The following is a 25,291-nucleotide window of genomic DNA, read 5'->3' on the forward strand; positions in this document are numbered from 1 at the left end:
AAGAAAATCATTTATCACACTATTAGTAGTTGAATCATTCATTTTTCCATCCTTTTAGTACTGTCTTTACCTCCTCACAAAATAAATTTTCCTTTCTTTTCAATTTGTCGAAACCTTTTCATTCGTTTCTATATCTGTCCTATAACATTACCACGGCAAAAATTTATCTCAGAATGTTTACATTGTCACCGTTTTTGTCTATCCGTTCTACATACCCCAATAACAGATACCTAGCCGTCTACATATCCCGTTGCCTACAGTAAAAGCCATATTAACTTTAGGGGGGGGGGCTCGCTTGATTGGAATTCGAAAGTTCTAGTGTCATTTTTAAGAGTAAAAAGTGATCGAAGGGCAACTAGCCCCCCATGGCCTCTTTTCCCCAAATGCATCCGTTCAAAATTATGAGACTGCCATGTTGTTCAAAATAGTCCAAGATCAGTTAACAACATCTAAGGGGTCGAAATACCCCCCCCCCAAGCCCAGGGGCAATTGTTGTACGTTATGTCTCGGGGGCATATAAGGTTCTTATGGAAGGGGTGGTCGTATAAAACGCGAAGAGAGCTCATTTGATTGGAAATTGAAATTTCTACTTCCATTTTTAATAGCCAAAAGTGATGGGATGCCAACTACTCCCCATGCCCTCTTTTCCTCAAATACATCCGAACAAAATTTTGAGATAACCATTTTGTTCAAAATAGACTAAAGATCATTTAACAATGCTTCTAGGGTTAAATAGCAACGAAGACCATACTGCCTTTCCATTAGAAACATCAAAAACAAGAAGAACAATAGGGAATCCTTTCGTAAGATAGTAGAATTCTCATTTGGATGAATATTTAGCCCTATGTCCAAGAGCCGTCTTCAGCAGAACTTGAATATATAAAAGAAAGAAGATTTACAACATATGACCAACAAAACTAAAATGAAAACTTTTAAAACAGTCCCAACATCCTTACTTCAACGAAGTTCAACCAGGACTGATAAATAAAGTGAGATGAAATACGGCAATTCATTGAAATGAAAGAAGAATAATAAAAAACACGTTTTTATTGCTAATCTTGCCTTTTTGGCAGCTAACCTCAAAGTTCTTTTTGTAACTGGTTCTGTGTTAATGTCAACTGGTTTTTAAAACATTTTTAATTAAACGTTTTTAATTAAATTTGTGCATAGAGCATTTAGTGAATATTCCCCCACGTCCCTATTTCAAGAAACATTATTATTAATCTTAAGTCTGATTTCAACTGCTTCTTGAACTACCTGCTTTATGCCTAGATCATTCTTAATAAGGGCGGATTCTTCGAAAAGCATTTTGTGGCTAGGATTTTCAAAAACATGGCTGCTTAAAGTAGAATCAAAAGAAACATTAGTAATATTAGAATTTAGATCTTCATGCTGTTGCAGGCGTTTCTCTAAATTCTGGTGAGTTCTACCTACTTAGTATTTGTCACAGTCGCATAGTATTTGATAGAGCCCCTCTCTGGCGAGTAGTTGGGGTTTTATCTTTACCAGAATTTAGGAAATTTATGATTTTGAAATTATAGGTAAATACTACAAACAGATTATTTTGTGTACAAACTTTTGTAAGATTCGTGTAGTGATTTTTGGGATGGATGTGAGGTAAATTATGTTTGAAGAATTACCAGGATTCTCACATGGAAAACTACCATTAATTTTACGGGAGTGTCTTTTTAGTCTACGGTTAATTGTACTATTAATAAATAAAATAGGATACCCATTTACAAAACGTATGTCCCTGATAAAGTTTAGTTCTGCTGTGACGTGGGGATCAGAACAAATGTTTAGGCCACGATCGACAAGAGAGATTACGACAGCTCTTTTAATTTGTAGGGGGTGGTTTGATTTAAAATGCAAATATCTATTGTATTGTGTTGGTTTTCTGTAATAGTCAAATTGAGTTTATCTACGCAACAAATAATTACCACATCTAGGAATGAAATTTTATTTGCAATTTCAATTTCTAAGGTAAACTGTAAATTTCTATCATATGTAATAATGTGATCTAAAAACCCTAAGTTCATTTCTGCCATAACTCGAAAGTGGAATTACGTCATCCATGCAACGTCCCCAAAAATTATGTTTCAGCAAAAATGAATTTAACTTCCAATTTTCAATATTTTCTATATAAATATTCGCCAGTAACCTGGAGAGAGCTGCTCCCATCGGTAAACCCTAAATTTATTGGTAAAAACAATTACAGAATTGGAAATGCGTTGAATACTTGTTACAAAGTTTAACCAAGGTTATTAAGACCTCGCAGCCTATTCCTGTTGTTGAAACATCAATCACATGATAATTTTCACTTATTTTATTTTCTAATAATTGCTCAGATGCTGTTACATCAATATTTGTATTCATCTTTCATTTCAATAAATTGCCTTGTTTCATCTCACCTTATTGATCAGTCCTGGTTAACTTCGTTGAAGCAAGGATGATGGGACTGTTTTAAAATTTTCATTTTAGTTTTATTGGTCGTATGTTGTCGTAAGTCTTTTTTCTCTTATATATTTATGTTTTCCGGGGGATGGCGCTTGGACATAGGGCCAAAATATCCATTCAAATTAGAATTCCTCTGTCCAACGAAAATAATTCATTATTGTTCTTCTTGTTTTTGATTTTTAATTCCAGGGTTGACCTCCCCAAAGAGCCCAGGGGAAAGGATTAAAAGTTATGTCTCGGGAGTATATAAGGCTTTTATGAAAAAGGTGGCTGTGTGAACTTTGGAGGAAGCTTAATTGCAAAAGATTTTTTTTTGTAATATCTCGTTTTCAGTAAAGCGCAAATGACGGAGTAGGCTTTAGACAGTTAGGAAAGGGGACAGTAGCCAAACTCTTGGTTGTAGTAAATTTTTTTCGTTTTAGGCTTCATTGGCATATTCAATTTAAGTTTTACTCGTTTTAAGATTTATTTATTCATTTATATCAGTACCATTAATATGTTCGTTTGCTATGATCGTTTGTTTAATTTCTGTTCGTTTTGGGTTTCATTTATTCTTTAATAGCAATTTCTGATCGTGTTGAGTTGATTTATTATAAGAATTTATTTCTGCTGATCTTGAGTTTAAGGCCTTTACTTTTGTCTGGAAAACTTCCTCATCGAAAGTTGTTGATTCAATTGATTACCATAAAGTAAACAACTAGAACTCTATCATTAATATCTTCCGAATCTAAGCAAGGCTTTCTCATTCATGGAAGCTTTCGTATCCACCATGAGTCCTATACCCCACAAATCCACCCCATACTTCCTACCTGAATAAATAGATTTTGTCACCTAATTTATGTTTCATAACCCCATCATAAGAATTTCTAAAACTCCTAACAAGTGTCAATAAGATAGTCGCCTTTCAAAGCTTAGAACCAGGCAGCACGAGCTCTGAGGACCTCTAGCTGAATGGACGGTTTGCGTGAGCCTTGGCTTATCTAGATCCGTACATGGTTTTATGCACTTGAAAGTGCTATCCTATCAACAAAGATTGACATCCTGGACAAGCAATTTCAAATTAATTACCTCCAAATCATTGCATGTTCACGTCAAACTTACTACAACGCGAGGAGGCAATCCACAATTATTATCATACCAGATTCTTTTTCATTACAGTAGAAATTTCAGCCAATACCCATTACCGAAACAAACAGAAAACAGGAAACTTATCCATTAACCAAGATCCAGAGCAACACTGGTTCATTTTGTCCCATCCACTGAAAAACCGAGGAAAAATAAGAACGTTTTCAAAGGGAGGAACGGAGAATATTACTACTGCGATGTGGTCACAATACACAGGCGAAACTATTTGAGGCTCTCTTCAGCTGATGCTTCAGTCAACTGAACATCTATTACTACTGCCAACTACATTTACAAGGCTTTCTTGAGGGGTGCCACTCCTCAAGATCATCCTGTAGCGCTATTCCCCGTTTCGATTCTGGTTCGAACGTAGGCGGGATTTTCCTTGAGGGGTTTTCTTGAGGGGTGCCACTCCTCAAGATCATCCTGTAGCGCTATTCCCCGTTTCGATTCTGGTTCGAACGTAGGCGGGATTTTCTTGAGGGGTGCCACTCCTCAAGATCATCCTGTAGCGCTATTCCCCGTTTCGATTCTGGTTCGAACGTAGGCGGGATTTTCCTCCCAAATATAGGAACAGGGGAAAGCGCTGAAGACAGAATGGTAACTCCAAACCATCTCGCGACATCAAACAGCTTCAGCCTTTGATACTCAGCCTCACTTCGCCAGGGCTTTTTCCATACATGTGTATATACGGTATTTTCAATCTACGCTTCCTCTTCTTACTTTTATTGCCCCTCACTCCCCAGCATGTCACCTAATTTCTTTGTTTGCTTAAAGATATTATGAGCGACTAAGCTTTTAGCTTATCGGGTAATTTTGTCTTCGCTTGTTTATTTTCAACATACCACCGAATCAAAGTGGACTGACTCAAGACGAAAGTTCTATTCCTCTAGTTTATTTTCTAAGGACCCCCCCCCCCCAATGAAAAAAGATATTGTTATAGATTTTGACATCCTTACATTTTATTACTATTATTTAATTTTTTTCTTTCTGATTTTATATTCGTTTTCGTGTTTCTCCTTTTTCAAATTAAAGTATGTTAACATAAATCACTAGAGGCAGTAAAAACTACATTACGCAGACACAAAGGGATGATTTTTGGCCAGTAGAAAAAAAAAAACGACTGAGCAGATATTGCGGCAAAGACTTCAGCCAAAGTTGTCATCAGCACTCAGTATACACAGACACACACAAACACATACACACACAAAAACATATATATATATATATATATATATATATATATATATATATATATATATATATATATATATATATATATATATATATATATATATATATATATATATATATATATATATATATATATATATATATATATATATATATATGTATATTACATATATATATTCTTATATATTTTTTTTCGTATTCTTCATTTTTCGTCTAACGTCATACATAGCGTTAAAAAAGAGACGTAAAGAGACATAGATTAGATTTAGATACATTAAGAATTGATGATAAAAAGCTGAATACGTCTACGACATAAGTAAAACACGGCATAGAAACATACGTTTTGAGAAACTTTTCCTTTTGCTGTGAAGATTTTGTTTTGCGATTAAAGAAGATAGTAATTTTTAATTGTACGACCGCTTAGGGGAAAATATAAGAGGCCTTGAGTAGCAATTTTTTAAGAGAAAGGTTGCATTCTTTTATACTATTATACATTTTTATACTTGTTTTATACTTAATATATTTATACTTTTTTATGCGTTTATAACCGTAAGTTGATTTGAACCGCAAAGGACTATAAAAAATACAAAGAAAGATTCTAACAAATAAAAATGCGTGCATTTCCGCAAAATCCGGCACCAATTGATCATCCAACGAAAAAGAGTAAAAACAAATCAGTTAAATATTCTTCACTGAAAAGTGCATTTATGATATTGCAATTGATTTATTTGATATTGCAAGAACCACTCTTGAAAAAGGATTACATTTGTGACGACATGTTTACCATAACATATACAAAGCTTTGAAGTGGGAGCATTTCATTTTTTCTTCCTTAAAGTCATTGTGATACTGACGTATAGGGCTAAGGATTTGATGAGAATTCAAATTTAACTAGTAAACATTAACAGAAGCAACCACATTGAATGGCAGATCATATTCATTCTTGGACGACGAAACAAAAAAAGAACATCCGGATACCTGTTTAAATCGATTCATGTTTCAATCCATCCGACTTTACATATCGCATATCAAGATTTCACAACTGTTCTATACGTATGTTGTACGTGTCTACACAGAGCCAAAATCAACATAAATGCACAAAGCTTGTCCCATCCACTGAAAAACCGAGGAAAAATAAGAACGTTTTCAAAGGGAGGAACGGAGAATATTACTACTGCGATGTGGTCACAATACACAGGCGAAACTATTTGAGGCTCTCTTCAGCTGATGCTTCAGTCAACTGAACATCTATTACTACTGCCAACTACATTTACAAGGCTTTCTTGAGGGGTGCCACTCCTCAAGATCATCCTGTAGCGCTATTCCCCGTTTCGATTCTGGTTCGAACGTAGGCGGGATTTTCCTCCCAAATATAGGAACAGGGGAAAGCGCTGAAGACAGAATGGTAACTCCAAACCATCTCGCGACATCAAACAGCTTCAGCCTTTGATACTCAGCCTCACTTCGCCAGGGCTTTTTCCATACATGTGTATATACGGTATTTTCAATCTACGCTTCCTCTTCTTACTTTTATTGCCCCTCACTCCCCAGCATGTCACCTAATTTCTTTGTTTGCTTAAAGATATTATGAGCGACTAAGCTTTTAGCTTATCGGGTAATTTTGTCTTCGCTTGTTTATTTTCAACATACCACCGAATCAAAGTGGACTGACTCAAGACGAAAGTTCTATTCCTCTAGTTTATTTTCTAAGGACCCCCCCCCCCCCCAATGAAAAAAGATATTGTTATAGATTTTGACATCCTTACATTTTATTACTATTATTTAATTTTTTTCTTTCTGATTTTATATTCGTTTTCGTGTTTCTCCTTTTTCAAATTAAAGTATGTTAACATAAATCACTAGAGGCAGTAAAAACTACATTACGCAGACACAAAGGGATTATTTTTGGCCAGTAGAAAAAAAAAACGACTGAGCAGATATTGCGGCAAAGACTTCAGCCAAAGTTGTCATCAGCACTCAGTATACACAGACACACACAAACACATACACACACAAAAACATATATATATATATATATATATATATATATATATATATATATATATATATATATATATATATATATATATATATATATATATATATATATATATATATATATATATATATATATATGTATATTACATATATATATTCTTATATATTTTTTTTCGTATTCTTCATTTTTCGTCTAACGTCATGCATAGCGTTAAAAAAGAGACGTAAAGAGACATAGATTAGATTTAGATACATTAAGAATTGATGATAAAAAGCTGAATACGTCTACGACATAAGTAAAACACGGCATAGAAACATACGTTTTGAGAAACTTTTCCTTTTGCTGTGAAGATTTTGTTTTGCGATTAAAGAAGATAGTAATTTTTAATTGTACGACCGCTTAGGGGAAAATATAAGAGGCCTTGAGTAGCAATTTTTTAAGAGAAAGGTTGCATTCTTTTATACTATTATACATTTTTATACTTGTTTTATACTTAATATATTTATACTTTTTTATGCGTTTATAACCGTAAGTTGATTTGAACCGCAAAGGACTATAAAAAATACAAAGAAAGATTCTAACAAATAAAAATGCGTGCATTTCCGCAAAATCCGGCACCAATTGATCATCCAACGAAAAAGAGTAAAAACAAATCAGTTAAATATTCTTCACTGAAAAGTGCACTGCAATTTTACGGAGAAGCACGCTTAGTTAAATACAAAAATTGACCTGAAATCAAGAAGGTATTCAAGGTTCGTATGAGGGGAAATTCTGCACCACCGTGGCATAAAGAAATGTTAGTGTTAAAATAGAGAAATATGGCTTAATTGCTAGGTAATTTCAGAGAAATATAAGCGATAAACGTTTATCAAATACGGTGGGAGTGAGCTCTCCGTCTTGCAGTGCACTTTTAACACTACCCCAATATTTTCTGATGGTCTGAAGTCAAGTCATGTCTTTCCATAATTGTGGTTCAAATACTAACGATAACATCGATATTTTGAACAAGAAAATTTTGCCTTTATATTTTAGAAAAAGAAAAAGAGAGAGAGACAGAGAAGAAAGACAACCTCAGTAAGTTAATTTTATAAAGAAAAATAATCAGATTTATTTGATATTGCAAGAACCACTCTTGAAAAAGGATTACATTTGTGACGACATGTTTACCATAACATATTCAAAGCTTTGAAGTGGGAGCATTTCATTTTTTCTTCCTTAAAGTCATTGTGATACTGACGTATAGGGCTAAGGATTTGATGAGAATTCAAATTTAACTAGTAAACATTAACAGAAGCAGCCACATTGAATGGCAGATCATATTCATTCTTGGACGACGAAACAAAAAAAGAACATCCGGATACCTGTTTAAATCGATTCATGTTTCAATCCATCCGACTTTACATATCGCATATCAAGATTTCACAACTGTTCTATACGTATGTTGTACGTGTCTACACAGAGCCACAATCAACATAAATGCACAAAGCTTGTCCCATCCACTGAAAAACCGAGGAAAAATAAGAACGTTTTCAAAGGGAGGAACGGAGAATATTACTACTGCGATGTGGTCACAATACACAGGCGAAACTATTTGAGGCTCTCTTCAGCTGATGCTTCAGTCAACTGAACATCTATTACTACTGCCAACTACAACTCGCTGCAGCACCAAGCCACCTGAAGCCAACACAGCAAAACACGCTCCTCCTCTATCCCCGTCTATTCAAAGCCTCCCTCTTTACACCCCCTCTAAAGGAGTTCCAATTTCAATTAAATTCCATGTTCTTCCTTAAGAAATCCTCCCTCCACATTAAGGGACGACCCGCTTTTTATTTGGCCCTAGATAGGTCGACAAGGATGATCTTCAGCAATTTGTCATCCTTCATCCACGAACATGTCCTATTCTTCTCAACCTTTCTCTCGTCGTAGCCCTAGAAAGCAGCATAAAACCACATTTTTCGTAGGGTTTACTGTTTGAATTCCTTACAGATTTTAAATTAGTTTTTTCATACTTTTATCACGACCACTCCCTCCTTTCTGGAAAAATATTGTCCAAGACATATTTTTTTATTATATTTTAAAGACCCCCCCCCCCCCCCCGAGAAAAAAGACTTACGTGCCGATACGGGAACTTTCATTTTTTTAAAGGGGACTCGTATAGACACATAGAAAATTTAATCAATAATCCTATATTTTTCTTCCATTTTTTATAGATACTACAGACACGTCCCACCCAGCCATTTAAGTCATGAATGATCAAAGTTTATACATATCCAAGTTAATATTGTGTAAAGATATTGCAACAAAAATATTGAAAATGGGAAATATAACTGAAAAAAAGAGAACGATCCGAATTGTTTTTGCAATATCCTAACTATACACCCAATTCTATTTTTTATACAAACAGAAAAAGTAAACTAGATTGCGTATAGACTTATGAAAAAAATGCACTCATGGTTAGAACCTTAAGACCATTTATTTTTTGAAGCTTCAGCCTTTTTAACCTCATTGTTTTTTGTTTTAAATTGGCACATTTGAAACAACTAAGTGTATATTAAAGTTCTAGATCATAAGGCTCAGAGATACTCTGTTTGAATGGCTTCATAATACTTATAGCCATGAAAGTTTACCATTTCAATTTTGTCCGTGATTAGCACCAAAAAAAATCTTTTTTTGAAGACCCTACCTCCCCTCTCCCACACTATCATCAGTTACTATTCGTCTAGGTTCAACTATGGCAAAGATTAAAAGCACCACATCGATTATTCACCCTGTGGTAGCAGGATGGATTGATGCTTAGCTAGGCAATACGAAGCCCAGAGATCGATCTCTGTTGCGGCAAGGTCTTGCTACTTGTCCCTGTAAAAAAGAACCAGCTACTAAACCGACATTTCGACGCCCCGTGCACCAGTAATGGCTATGGCAGATGTTTATCTTTAACCTCATCCTTATCGATTAATCTGCTTAAATATATCACTTTCTTTTATCTAATAGTATATCCAGTTATAATTATTAAAAGAAAGAAAAAAAGAAAAAGGGAAAGTAACTAAATGTAATTGATAAATACAAATATAAAAAAAGAGACAAAGGCTTTATTAGGTCATGATAGTTGAAATTGCATTTTAGGCAAAATATTTCAAACAAAGGCAAAATATATCCATAATTGATTATAGATAATCGCCTCGACTTATTTTTGCAATAATTATCATTCTTTTCAAGTATTAACTCTCAGAATGAGAAAAAACTTCAACTAATCAGATTGGTGTAAGAGACCCAAAGCTAAAATTGATCTCTTGAAGAATAATTTAACCTTTCGTCGCTTTGATTTTTTTTTTATCCTTTAAATGCATTTACAGAAATAACGAAAATTCTAGCATAGCGATTTTATGCTTGAAAGGAACAATTGATTCAAACAGAAACCTTTTCTTGAAAATAGCAGCGCAAACGTGTCTATTCTCTGTGACTAATATCGCATTTCTATTTTTTAGTTTCTATTCCAATCTAAATATGTTAAATATCGTGAGAATTAGCAAACCAACGAATATATTTTTTTCAGCTAAAAAAGTAAAGCTTACGGTCAGACTTAGCGGACCCCTCCCCCTCGCCCTTTCTTTGATATTTCCTTGTCCACAATGCGCATACTGAAGTCACCCCATATTTTCAATCCCACTGATAGAACAAAGAGTCCAAGAATTTCATAGTTGTATCTTGCCCAGCAAGTCGCTTATGTGATAATAAAACCATATGGGCTCTTTCGACCCCATAAACCAGTTAAGGATTAATATAAGCATTACAATAACAATGTCGAGCTTTTTCAAGTGAATAGAGTAGAAGAAACAAATATATATATAGTGAAGAGTCAAACAAGTTCATTACAAGCATACAAAAGGGAGAGATGCAAAGCCAAGCATGCTATAAGTAAGATCTTGAAAAGAAATAGACGATGAGAATCTAAGAGAGGCGGTGCAGAGTAAAAAGGAGGGAGACAAGTGACAAGGGTTCAAAATGAGGGAGGTTGCCAGGTTCTCATTCGAACTAGAATACCTTCTTGATTTCCATCATTATTTCGTTTGGGTCACGTGATGAGGTTGTCTTCATGCTCCATGTGAAGCGGAGAGACCTCGGCTTCACCTGTTCGTCATTCACATTTCTAAAAACACGAAAAAAGTAAACTTGAATGTATTATCTTGTTAGCCCTATATTAAGTGAAATTGAATAACATCCTTAACTACAAGCGAAGCGAAGGTAAAAACAATCTTTTGTTCAAATTTCTCAAATTCAGACACTCTTTTTTCCAGCGCTTTTTTTTGTATCAAGTTACTCTCAAGTTCGCCTGTAAAGTGACAAAGTTAAAAGAAACTATAATTCCGACAATTCCAGACAACGTTATGTAATTAAAGGCATAGATTATCTAATTGTGATACACTTCCTAGCATTAGCTTCAAATGCTTCGACAAAAGTAGCTCAATAACCTAAGGCACGTAGCAGCAATCACTCTAATGGCAACACTACATTACATACCTCATATTTCTAATGACACCTATCCCAGTCCCACCTTTACACAACAAGGATAGAGTGAAAACTCCCTGAAAAAAAAAATTCTAGGAGTTTAGTATACGATATTTTTGGCCGGAAATTACAATTTGCAAAATCACAATTTGGAAATTACAATGTTCTTTGAAATTTCAGACTCAATGCCAAAGGTTCATGGACACATGAAACCAAACACGACTATTTAGCTGCATGTGGAACTGTCTTCAACAGAGCTGGTTACGTTATTGAGCCTTTTTAGGGACAGTTCCTTTTGAAAGAGGGTCTCGGGAGTAGCAATAAATTTCTATCGTAATCTACCGACTGTCGATAACATAAAATACATCTTCCGAAAAATAAGGAACTTGACGCCCTCCCAAAAGACAGTTTCTTTGTATACCCCTTTTTTTTCCTACTGATCAGTACTTTGGAATCCTCATATTATTTGGATATTACAACAAGTTTTGTTCCAACTATTTAATTTTCATTGGTAAAGGAAAGTATCTTACAACTTACGAATAAAGTCACGATTTGCTATTATATATACAAGGCATATTCTATAAAAGCTGTCATTTCATAGACATATATTCTAATGCTTTATTATAGTCCATTATGCAGTCGGTAGAGCTACCTTCTTTCATGTTCCCTAAATAGGAATCCTCTACCTTTTGTTTTTGAAAGATTTCCACAAAGCCGACGCCAGTATTTACAGTGGAAATCCATGCAAGGATTAGCAACTGCATTCCCAAGAATAGGCAAACAAAAAACATAAACCACTTTCTTTTATAGGTAAAGCATTACACTGACAAAACATATGACGTTTCTCACTTTACACGATGAAAGCATGCAGAGACGAGATTAGTTGATTTATCATTACTTTCATGCTGATTTTTGTTTCTTAGGATAATATTCCGTGAAGTAAGCGCCGTTTATACGCTTTTATACTCAGTATTATGTATCCCACGAGTTGTGATCCTCGTAGAAAGAACTTGAGCCTTGAACAAAACAACATCAATAGTAATTAAAAAGAAATGCAATAATAACAAATGCTAAAGATAATTATACTATAATGCAATAAATTCACTCTAAAAATTCATTCTCCTAAAAAATAAAAATTGTTTGCTCTTACTTCACCATATTTATAGTCTTAACACTTTATTATTGTTTTATTTGAAAGAATGAGCAAGGTGAAGAGATACAGAGGATGTAAAGAGAGCACTTAGTAGAATGGAGACTGAGAGAGGGACAAAGACATAATATGGGAGGAGTAAAAGAGAGAAGAAAGACAGCTCTTAAAGAGTGAGCAAGATGAAAAAAGAGCAAAAAATTTAAGTAAAAAGAACATTAACAGAATTAAGATCGAGAGAAAGAAAAAGGGAGAGGGATGAAGGAAGATATGGAGAGAGGAAATACTAGAGAAGGGCATAGAAGAGGGAGAAAGAAAGACATAACTCACTTTTGGACAAACTTTTTCTAACAAAATGTCTTTGACTATTGACACCTTGCCCTATTTAACAAAAAAAAAAAACTCGTCTGTAGCACTGAATTCACTATTTCTTTTTTTGGCGGAGAATACGCAAATTAATCAAGCAGAAATTATTGTGGCATTAGTTTGGGTTGTGTTAGGCACCAATTTAATATCCTTGTTTATTCCAAAAGCTAAGGATGTCATTAATAAATCAGTCTATTTACTCATTAGGAAACATCATTAGCTGTTTAGTCACATCATTCACATTTCTTTTTTTCCTTTATCTTTAAATTGTCATTTCTACACTTTGAATTATCAAAAAGTCAGAATAAAAGTTTTAACTCAACCTAGGAGTAAGTCAACACAATATACTTCAAACAAGTTAAGATTCCTGGTCCCATTTAAGTAGGACTCACCGCTTTGAAAATCTAGATGAAAGCTTGGAAAAGAAACTTGTTCTGGATCCAACCCCAATTGCAGAAGTATCAGCCGCCATCCCAACACCTCCTGGACCAAAAGCAGATGCAAGGGGCCTTGGACGAGTTTGACCGCTGTGGTAGGTTGATCTAATAGGTGTATTCCGTGACAGTGGGCCGGAAGTAGCCGGACTCCGTGCTCCCAGTGCTCCACCAACAGTGGTTCCAGTCTGTGTTGCAGACGCAGGAACAGCAATCGAGGTTCTAAAAAGAGAAAAATAAATATAGAAATAATCTCAACATAGGACAGTAAACACAGGAGGAACTGTAGGACAGGTAAATACAAAATAGAGGAGGAAAACGGAAACTTGGTGGGATTTGAGCCTGAACAAATCGAAGATGTAAAAAAGGGACGAAAATACTGTGCATATACAGCTTTTTTAAGCAATTCAATACTCCGTTCATTATTACTTCAAAGGAAGGTCTGATATACACATGGAGAAAGGGGAAGATTGTCAGTATCAGACATGGCAATGCCGATATACAATTACACAGACGTTATTATCATCAACCCTGAATGGAATTTTCAAATACTAGACTCAGCTTTCATTCTGCGTAGTTTTACATTTCCAGGTGAGAATCAGACAAGGCGAGGTTTTGAAATTAATACCGTAGCATCATATTGCTAATGTTCAAAACTTTTGCACGTCCTCCTTTTCCACCCCACAATGTCTAGAACAATTTTCTCTGTCACCTGAAGTTTTTATTTTCTTTCAATCTTTTCTTGTGACTTAGTCTCGCCCATCCGAGGATTCCCCGCTTTTAATGTGACCCCCAATACTAGGGTTACCAAAAGCACGATTTTGGGCAATCCATCACTCTTCCTCTATAAAACATAACCAAACAATATTCATTTACTTTTGTCATACTCCTAGACTAAGAAATCAAAACAAATTAAGCGTATGGTACATTTTTTTGTATATACTCAAAATTATCCTTAAATGAGTACCTAAAATTACCCTTAAACAATTCCTTTTTAAAACATTTAACAGATCTTCCTTTGCTTTCGAGATGCCTGTCTTTTACAGCCATAGCTTCCTAGCTAATTATACTGCCAATGCTAGTGGAGCTCCAATATTTCACGTTATCTAATATTACCTCTTTATGCTCGTTTTAACATGACTTCTTTGAAATTAGTCTTTAAACCTATTCGCACACCCTGAACTTAACACCGCAAAGAAATATTTCATTTTGTTAAAAATTAAAAATTTACTTAAGATGCACGAAATATTACACATAGCATCTCCCAATAGCATCTGTTGTGCGCCTTAGAACAAAATAAATCAAAACAACCCATACAAATTGCGATCAAACATAACCCACTTACCAACTTACTTTCGTACCCATAATTCGGTAATATTGCTGGTTCACATAGAATTAATCTCTGTAACAAACTTATCTGGTATATCATATAAGGATAGGACCTTCACAAAACTTTTTTCATTTGCCGCATAAAATACTTGTTCACAATCGGGATATTTACAAATTATGGATACTTAAGATGGGTCCTATCCTCTTACACTAGTTTTCATATTGCTATATAGAAAGCATTTATAAGGTGCAACCAATTTCCTTTTCAAATCTTTAAAAACTGAAAATTGCATTATTTAAGCAAATGCACACTAATAGGCTCTACCGCTCTTGAGATGTTGTTTGAGAGATTTTCTAATCTATTCCAATCATTCTTGTTCTGGAGTAGTCATTCTTAAAAGCATTGGATGCAAAAAGTCAAGCTTCACCATAAGGAGTGAAGGGTTAAGGGGAGAAACACCCCCTCTATTGCACAATGATTCCTGTTCGTTTTAATTTTTGATGCCAAACTTTAAATTTCGTCTGAAAAGAAACTTGTTTCTATATTTAATTCTGTTCGTTTCTAATTCCATGACCAACGTTTACCCCATTTGTGACGAGAGCTACCACCAAATCAAACGCGACTCTTTAAAATACATGATTATATTTTTACATAATAATGATTTGAAAAAAAAAGAACTAATTTTGTGTATATGCTTTTCGAAATGGAGTATAATTGTACAAACGAACTCTCGTCTCAGCAATCAGCTTTTGTGTCCATAGCAATCATATAGAACGCTTTAATTTCATTTCTTATAAAGGGAGCTCAGAGGGCAAATTAAAAAATCATCCGAATATTCGTTCTATTCATCTGAATCACCACTCTTTTTTTTTTAATACGGTACTAAGACCCTTATTTGGTGCTTAGGTAACCCCTTTTCAGAAGAGAATTCATTGGAAGCCCCCCTAATAGATAATCTACAACTATGCAGTACTTTCTAGGCGTTAGTTTAGTTGTAAAGACCCCCTATAATAATGGTTCATTTTTATATTCTGCATTTATCTTCAGGGTTAAATTATGTACTGTACGGGTACACTGAATATCTGGGACTGGAACTTCTTTCGAAAGTTCTTAGAATTTTCACTGGATAACATTGCACTGCTCAGGTCAATAGGTCAAAACATTGGAATGTGGCAATCTTCTTTGGCGTGATTTCTTTTGTTTCTTAAAAAAGGAAACTAGATCTTTAATTACTCATTTGAAAGAACCTGTTTTCAATAATCGAGGATTACGAACTATGCAGGGCCGCATGCGTGATCATCCTTTTCTGGAAAAGTACGAGATTTGTCATAGCCTGCTGATAATAACCTTGGGATTCTCATAATTTTGAAATTGATTTGAACAGTTTCCAACAAAACCATTCTCCCCTTCTGGGGGGGGGGGGGAAAGCATATCCTTGTATATAAAATTGTGAATATTTTCATTTGCTAATAACCTATGATGAGCAACTTTAAAATTAGTACATTTTATACATTTATTTTGAGCATAAATAATAAATCTTGTTGTTGCATACATTTTAATTAAAACTCAGTCTTTCCGAGTTTGATCCCTGTTTTTCCATTCAAGTTTAATACCCGTATAACAGTGTTTTGGGAATAATGATCATCTCTAAAAAATTGTACTCCGAGCCGCTGTCTTTTTTCTTCCTGTCAAATAATCTGTCCCACATAAAGGATACATTTAAGGCTTCGGATTTTCTCATGATCACACTAACGCCGAACTTTCACATAAGAAAAAGTACATTGTTTCGAAGCAAAAACTTCAAGATAAGGAAGCAGAAGGCGAATCAGGTTGGAAGATTAGAAAACTCGTGAAAGTGAATTCGTTTCGTGGGAGAACGATAGAGTGATTTTGTCTGTTCTCTATACAAACGCATTGAAACGCAGATAAACGACTGTTTATCTTCGAAAACTGATGAATTTCAAGCCCTAATATCAGGCTGATATTAGGGCTTTTTTTTTCTAACTGTTTTTCTCAAAAACAGAAACAGTGCCGATGCTTAATATCAGCCCCCAAACCCCACGTCATCGTTATTACGGAATCACTTCCCAAGAACTGTTAACAACCAGATGTGTATTTCCAGTAAGTGCGTGATTATAATCTCATTGTTAACAGTTTGAATAAGCGAGGAATTTTCATTTGTGTAAATATTACGTTGAAGTATATGGAAGTTAATTATCCAATGTCATGAAGTAAAAGTGAATGTTTAGTTGTTGGTGCGGAGTTACCTGGGTTCACAAGTGCTTTTTGAGTCGTAGCACTTTATTGCTGTCCTAGTGTTAGTGAATTGTACATTTAATAATCAAAAAATATTCAAGTATTTCTCCTCTGTTTCTTTACTTAGTTCTAAGTTTCTAGTAGTTGGTGACTTCAACCTACCCTCTATTAATTGGACCTCAACTACAACGGAACTTTCTGATGGATCGTTTGAAAATAAATTCCTACCAACTATACAAGAGCATTGATTGGATCTGGATCAGCGTATTCAGAACCCTACTCACTTGCAGGCTAATTCGACCTCTTCAGTCTTGGACTATATAATTACGAAATTACCTGATGATATTATTAATGCTGAGTTTTTACCACTACAAAGAAAAAGCGATCATTCGGTATTGGCGATATCACCAAATTATTTTTCGGGTTTTGCCAATGCTCCAAATACCTCTCCTAAATATGGTTATGGTAGAGCGAATTACGTTGCATTTTCTGATTATATTCTATCTTTTTCTATCCGAGAGGACTTACAACAATGTAATGCTACCGCTGATGTGCCCTTCAAATTTATTAAGCACGCCTTTAAAGAGGGTAAAGATCGATATGTACCAGCATTTCCCAGCAAGCAGTTATTACAAAAATAGACAGATCCTTCCTCGGTATATTGTACAAATCCTAAGAGAAAAAGGTAATAGGTGACATGAGCACGTAAAAATTAAAACATCTGATTCATGGTCAAAAGTTAAAAGAGCTAGAAATGGAGCAACCAAGTTCCTTCGTCTAAATCGTCAAGAGGTTGAGTCGAATGTTATTGCATCAGTCCAGAGTTGTCCAAAAAGATTTTGGGAAAGTATGTAAGAAGGAACAAAGTTTCACAATCCCTATCATCCGCTTCCTTTATAGATCCTAAAACTCTTTCACATATAGATGACAATCATGAAAAATAACAACTTTTCAATAAGGTATTTCGTTCAATTTTTACAAAACACACACACAGAAACCCGTGCTCGATTTACTCCTCCAGATTTAACTAAAGAATTTTGTGATTTAAATTTTACAGTCAAGCAGGTTTATCAAACACTTCGAAATCTTGATCCTGGAAAGGATCAAGATTTTTAAATACGACGTCACGTGAACTCTCATCAATGCTTGCTGAACCACACAAATATCTGTTTAATCTTTGCGTCTTGTCTGGTGAATGTCCTTCAGCTCGGAAAAATACATCATTTCAGCTCGGAAAAAAACAATCATTAGGCCGTTGCACAAGAATGATTCGAAGCCATATCTAAAAAATTACAGACCAACTTCAAATTCATCTATCTTTTCACGTACAATGGAGAAAGTTCTGGTAAGCAGAATCTAAGCACATTTTGAGGAAAATAGATTATGACATTCAGCTCAGCAAGGGTTCCGTAAACAGTGTTCTTGTAACACGGCATTCTGGAGGTGATAAATGATTTTAAATTGATGGCGGATAATGGTATTCTGTTTGACTATATTCATATTGACTTTTCCAAAGTGTTTGACAAATTTTCCATTCCACTTCTGATTAACAAATGTCCACGATACGGTATTGGACCACGAACCGAAGCACGGATAACAGATCATCTTACAAATAGAACCCAAGATATTGCAGTTGGTGAAGCTTTGTCATCACTCTGTCATAAGTGGAGTTCTGCAAGGCAGTTGTCTTGGGTCAAAACTCTTCTGCCTTTTTATCAATGATTTGCCACGTGTTCTAAAAATGTTCGCGGATGAAGTAAAAGTTTACGGGTCACTCATGAATGAACTTGAGATTTCTTTACTTCAAGAGGATTTGGATGCTCTCCACCGGTGGTCTGCAGCGAACTCTAAGTTCATTAACGGAATCAAGCGCAATGTTGTGTACTATTTGCCTAGACTCCCTCAACATTACCATTACTTTATTGATGGTAAATCAATTTCAAGTGTGGAGTATATTCGAGAACTTGGGGTTGGCTTTGATTCGAGTATGAAATTTGATAAACATGAATCGGATATCACCCATAGAGCAAATTACCAAATTTGTGTCTAAAGTCTACATTTTCTAAGTTTAACTTCGTTCATTGATTTCCATTTATGTATCCACTGTACGTCCAGTACTTGAGTATTGCTCATCAGTATGGTATCCCATTAATAAGAGAGATAGAGAGAGTTGAGAAAGTGCAACGTAAGGCCACTAGAATCATACCTTATCTGAAACACCTACCATATCACTAGAGAATCTCTTTATTAAAAAACTCTTTATCTAGCCGAGAGTAGAAGACTTGGAACGCACTTTCATCGGAAACGGAAACTCTCATGGCTCGTCTTTCAAAAGTAGTTTAGCCTCTAAGGATTTCCACACTAGGTTTTATCTTGATCCTTTTTTAGATTTTTTTTTGCATTAGTTGTTTTTGTGACCTGTATGTTTTCATAGTGTTTTATGTTCATAGAGTTGTATGTTTGTATATGTTGTCATAGCATGTGTTTTTCATTCTGTCATAAATTGTTATAATGTTTAGTGCGACAAGCTAGGTAAAGCTTACCGCATTTTGGAATTAATAAATAGTAAAAATAAATAAAGGTTATCAACTGTATTTTGAATGCACTACACGCATCTTTAGGCGTGAATGCACCACCATTCTGCATTTCTGTCTCGGAAACTGGAAAGCTCAACATATAATTTATCGATACGATAACCTCGAATCGATTGGCTATTTCAGAATTTTCACTCCAAAGTTTTTTTTTTCTTCCTCATTGGGATAAAACGGTTGGTTCGTGGAACAAAATGACAGAAAATGTTGTGGTACAATCTTTTTGTTGCTTAAAAAGGGCACAAGACTTGTGATATCTGTTAGAACGATCCTTCACCCGATATTTTAGTATTTTTTGCTATTTAAAAGGACAATAGAACTTTCGATTTCCTATCAAGTGAACCAAAATGATTCGCCCAAAATTTTAGTACCATTGATTCGATACAACTCGCAAAACAAAAGTACATATTCAGAATCAAAGTAAAAAAGCCGATCCTATGTATGCATATATTGTTATAAAAACTCACTTTTTACAGTTTCAGTTACTATTAACAGGGATTGCTCCTTACTTGCAGTTTGTTAACGCAAAGTCTTTGATTCTCCCTAATATTCTGTATTTTTTTTCTTTCTTAAATCGACCTAAACTATTATACCATTCATCCCCATTTGCATCGGTCTACGCATTAAAACTTTTCAATAAAATTTTTTTATCTTACATGGGATCCTTTCTATTTGTTCCTGTAGCTGTGAAAAGTTATTTGAGTTAGCACTATCTCTTTTACTTGTTTTAGAGGAACACATACCACTACAACTGATACAATGCACTTCTCAGTCATTAAGATGCAACTAGAATTCTATTGTTACCATAGCTCAAACCCAAACAAGACGGAAATAGTAGATGAAGCCTGCAACGTCATAAAAGCTGGAGATCGAAATTAAATATTAGTACAGTTTATGGAGATCTTCACTTAGAATGTGTTGTATAGTAAAGATGAGGTACCCTTGCCATGTGAATGGCACACTAGACTAGCAATCCTGTGTCATTGGGGATATTCGTCCAAGTTCTGATGTTGCCAACACCCAAGTCCTGGCTTGGGGTGAGAGGTCAGTGGCCTGAGCCTTGATCCTAAATCCACAAATATCAAATTACAAAATTACGAATTACTTAATAAAGATAAGCAGGTTTAACTGGATTACGCTACAGTCACTAAAAATATTTGGCTTTTAAGTCTTATTTATTACTAAAGAAATACAGAAGCAGTCCCTTAAGTTAGTTGTACTAATATAACCAACAATTGGTGACCCGAGTGCAAAATGGTCCAACTACTCAACATTTCTTTCTGATAAAAACGCAAATAAAGATTTTGAACGCTCCTTCTAGAGCAATACAGTCCCTTTAACACGATTGTATCAGCTTGATTTTTCCCTTCGGTCGCTAATGAAAGTGAAAACAAATAGCCTAGTTAAGATAATTCCACTATTACAGTAATTTCACTCTCAGGAAAAAAGCTGACATGTCTATTTGGATAAAACTGAATTTTCTGTTGCTAATCAATAGAGGTGGTACCGAGTCCCCACATATACCATTCAAAAGAGCGGAAAAAAATTCACAGAAAATTTCAAAAATTTAAGTTCCTTACAGAATATAATTTCCATCTCAGGTCACGTGATATCATTCACAAATTATTAGACCAGTTTTTTCAATCGAGTTATGAACTTTGTCAATATATCGGTGTATTCCAGTCAACTGCTTCTTGACATATAATAAAATTTTAAATACGAGTACAATTTCCCAAAACACGATTCTGCTAGCAAGTGCTACTAAGCGATGTGAATTGCTGTACAAAGGGCTCTCATTGTTATTACAGAAACCCACTCATTGACAGTAAATACGAAAAAGAGGACCACAAAGGACAGAGATAGGTCATAAAAAACTTATTTTATTTAAAGCAAGCGTTTCTTGTTTTTGCGGACATTATTAACGTATAATCAAAGGTCTTGTATTACTAGACTTAAAACACCAGTAAAATTACATTGACAATTCCCAGATAGTTTCAATTTCTCATAGGCAGTGGTACGGAGACTGTTTTTGCACAGGGGATTCAAAGTCCCATGGTATTGTTGGATTTAAACGTTTCAACCATAAGCGACAACGAATCAAATACAATTATGAAGAGAACAGCAACAAAACTCATAACAATGTCCTTTAGTCGATATTGCAAGAAATTACGCATGGATATTGCTTAAAACAGCGTGCTTTAGTGTATTTTGTATTAAAATATCTTTGAGTGCAACTAAAGAAAACTTGGGGAGGTTCAAAGGAAGATTATTTAAGCATAAATACAAACAAACTAAAATACTTACCGAAAAAAAACTACGACAGATCAAGCAATTTAGAGAAAAAAACACATATGAAAGAAGCTCGGCTAAACGGGAAATAAAGATCCAAGCGATATTGTCCAAGTGCACAGTGCATTGACGATATAAATTTCACCAGACAACAGACAAAAGCTAACCTTGATCGATGATTATCAGTGACAGAGGAGTCAAGTGAAAGAGGTTCACCAACCCCCCGGGATGCAGAGATACTAGCTGACTTGACGTGACCTTTCGTTGAGCGAGGAGCGAGATGAGAGGCTGTTCCACTTGTATCACTATTAGTAGTGGAAAGCAATAGAAAAGGAAGAGAAAAATGCGGGTTAGTCTTTGCTTATTCCAAAAATATTGGAAACTAGAGAATATGTGAACAGTGAACTACAAATTGATATGGCTTATATCCAGCTTAAAGAAAAACAGGTTTGACTAAGATGCTGCCAACAGGGTTAGCGTGGGATGATTTTGAAACTTGCAACTGTTAAAAATCCAGGGGGGGGGCATCCGTAAGTAACTTTCTATTCTATTTTACTAGCCACAACTGAAAGGACAAGAACTATCAAATATATATATATATATATATATATATATATATATATATATGTATATATGTATGTATATATGTATGTATATATGTATGTATATATATACGGTTTATTGCAGGAGCAGCTAAATGTCCAACCCGCATTGCTGCTACTGACCTCTCTTTAATTTTAAAGGAAATTGTAAATAAACTTAAAACCTATTGTTCTGGTATTAAAAAATTTTCGAATTTTAATCCATATTGGAGTGTTAATAATTCACTGCAGGTGATAGATTCTTTAACAATGGTTTCAGCTAAAAGAATTGAGTCTTTCGATTTTGCGACAATGTATACTAATTTATCACTTAATTTAGTGTTTGATAATTTAAAAACTGTTATAAAGAAATCTTTCCTCTTATCTAGTAAAAGGTTCTTAAAAATAGACAGTTATAATAAAAAAGCCATATGGACAAACTGCTTTAATACTACAGTTAACTTGAGATGTTACAGCTTGGATATGATTTTTGAGTTATTGGAATTTGTTTTATACAATACTTATATAAGATTTGGGGGTGATTTGTACAAGCAAATTATGGGAATTCCCATGGGGGGGAATGCCAGCCCATTTATAGCTGACTTGTTTTTAAGTCAACTAGAATATAAATATATGATGGATAAGAATAATCCAATTAATTTAAAACATGCTTTGTCAAATAATAAAAGATATTTAGATGATATTTTGGTCTTAAATTGTAAGGATTTCATTGATATTTCTAAAAATATATATCCATCAGAGCTTATTCTTGAGCCTAGTCATAGCGCTGGTCATGAAGATCATTACTTAGATTTAAATATTAATATTTGTGATAATAATAAATTAAGTTTTAAAATGTATAATAAAACGGATGATTTTGATTTTGAAGTGATTAGTTTCCCATTCCCTGAAAGTAATATACACTCAAATATCACATATTCAGCGTTTTTCTCACAGTTACTTCGTTATGCAAGGATTTGTAGTAATTATATTGATTTTAAAAATAGATGTAAAATCTTAAGCCAAAAATTGATATCAAGAGGTTTTTCTGCAAATAAATTAACTTGGCAATTTAAAAAATTTAGTTTTCATTATAACGAACTTTTAAATAAATATCAAAAGAATTATCTAGAAATACTTAAAGAAATTTTTAACTAATTTGGGAGGTTCGAGAAATGTTGTCACAGCGCCATTTATTTTGAATTGCGTTTCTAATTGAGCGTAATTTTTTGAAAAATTAGCCACATGGTAAAGATGAATTCTATAATTGTTTAGTTCATTCAGGTTTTTTGCAATGTGTTAATATTTGTGATTTGGTAAAATTTATAATATTTAGTTTACCTATTGTTGCTAAAGGGAGGGATATATTAACAGGATAAGCTTGTTTTGGTTTTGGTTTTACTTGGTTGTTTTACATTTGCTGTTTTTTTTTTCATAGGCATGTAATTTGGGGGTGATACCTGACGCGGGGATGCCATGGATATTCTGTGGTAGCCACAACACTGTGCTGGGTAGAGAATTTAGAGTGGCGAAACCCAATATAGGCCAGTGTATTCTCCTGATGAGCCCTTATGTTGGGTGTTGCCTCTGAATTATTTGTCTATATTATTTTTTCTATTGTTCGGTAAATGACGACTTATACTTATTGACGACATGACTGCCTGTCCATGGATTATTCCTTATGGTTGATTGTGTGTGACTATGCTGTTTGACCTATGTGATTGTATGGATGAGTAGGGTTGAGGCCTCATTCAAGTGCTGGTCTATATTAATCACTAATTTAGGAAAACAGTCTTCCTTTTCTCCTTCTGTCTCTTTATTTTTTTTTTTTTTTTTTTTTTTTTTTTTTTTTTTTTTTTTTTTTTTTTTTTTTTTTTTTTTTTTTTTTTTTTTTTTTTGTGTGTGTTTGTGCTGTAGCATTGGTGATTTCTCTTTTCATGATATTATTCCAGGTTGGATCCAGTGCTGGTGGAGAAAATTTTTTTAGTTTTCTCCCCGACAGACCTTTACCCTGGTCCAGGTGTTTAACCTGATATTGTTAATTATTGGTGAGATGGCACTTATGCAAATTTCATGTTCTTTCATCTTTTTGTTTATGTATTTATTGACCTATTGACCTATTGACCTTGGCATGTTTTTTGGACTTTGATTGTTGGATTTTGATTTGGATGTTGGTTTGTTTTGGATTTATTTTCAATAACTTTTTATGCAACAAAACACAAATATTAGCCTCGGAACTCGGAACGATTTTTTGAAAGTTAGTAAGTGTAAAAGTCGTTGTTTTCTTTGCCAAGATCATTTTGTCCCACGAACTTCTGTTAAAAGTACATTGTATAATAAAAATTTTGCATGCAAGTTACGTGGTAATGTTAATTGTAGAACAACCAATGTAATTTACCTATTAGAATGTAATAAATGCTGCCTACAATATGTGGGGGAAACAACTAATAATATATATAAAAGATTTTCTGGACACAAGACAACAGTTAATAATGAAAAAACTAATAACTATCTAGTTCAACATTGTAGTAGTGGTAAATGTTCCATATCAGATATAACTGTCACAATTTTAGAAAATTTAGAATTAGAAAATTTAAATAAAGAAGAGAAGAATAATAGACTACGTAAACAGGAGGATTTCTGGATCCATACTCTTGGTACAGCTTATCCTTTTGGGCTAAATGATCGTGTAGCAAAATATGGTGACATGTCTCATGTTGTTGTTAAATGTATTGATGGTTTTATGGACCATCCTTCTTTTACTTGTCCTACTAAACGTAAAAAACGATCGAGAGGACATAGGAAAAATAATAGAAAAAATGAATTAGATGTACATATGCTTTCTATAGATCTATGCCAGCTACTTGAATCTAGGGGTATGATTTCTGTAATAAAGTGTCTAAATAATTTATCCAAGAGGAATTTAATCAAACTTTTCTGGATTGTTAAGAATAATACAGCTCTTGAATATAATTTTAAAGTAATATGTGATACAATTTGCATTCTAACTAAAACGAAA

General features: G+C 34.2%; 1 protein-coding gene across 7 annotated transcripts in view; it reads right to left on the reverse strand.

Annotated features, from left to right (window-relative positions):
* Window positions 1–25,291, reverse strand: part of LOC136029343 (MAP/microtubule affinity-regulating kinase 3-like) — a 166,942-nt gene that overhangs the window by 15,752 nt on the left and 125,899 nt on the right. For 4 of the 7 annotated variants that reach the window (XM_065707636.1, XM_065707638.1, XM_065707635.1 and 1 more), the window contains 2 exons: window positions 13,184–13,447; window positions 10,814–10,919 (listed from right to left, as the gene is read on the reverse strand). In XM_065707636.1, the coding sequence (XP_065563708.1) occupies window positions 10,814–10,919; window positions 13,184–13,447 (370 nt within the window). Of the gene's footprint in view, window positions 1–10,813; window positions 10,920–10,943; window positions 13,448–21,324; window positions 21,997–25,291 lie in introns of those variants that run through there. The other 3 variants (XM_065707639.1, XM_065707642.1, XM_065707641.1) reach the window with 3 other exon arrangements.

This window comes from Artemia franciscana, chromosome 7 (assembly GCF_032884065.1).
Source record: "Artemia franciscana chromosome 7, ASM3288406v1, whole genome shotgun sequence".
Lineage (NCBI taxonomy): Eukaryota > Metazoa > Arthropoda > Branchiopoda > Anostraca > Artemiidae > Artemia > Artemia franciscana.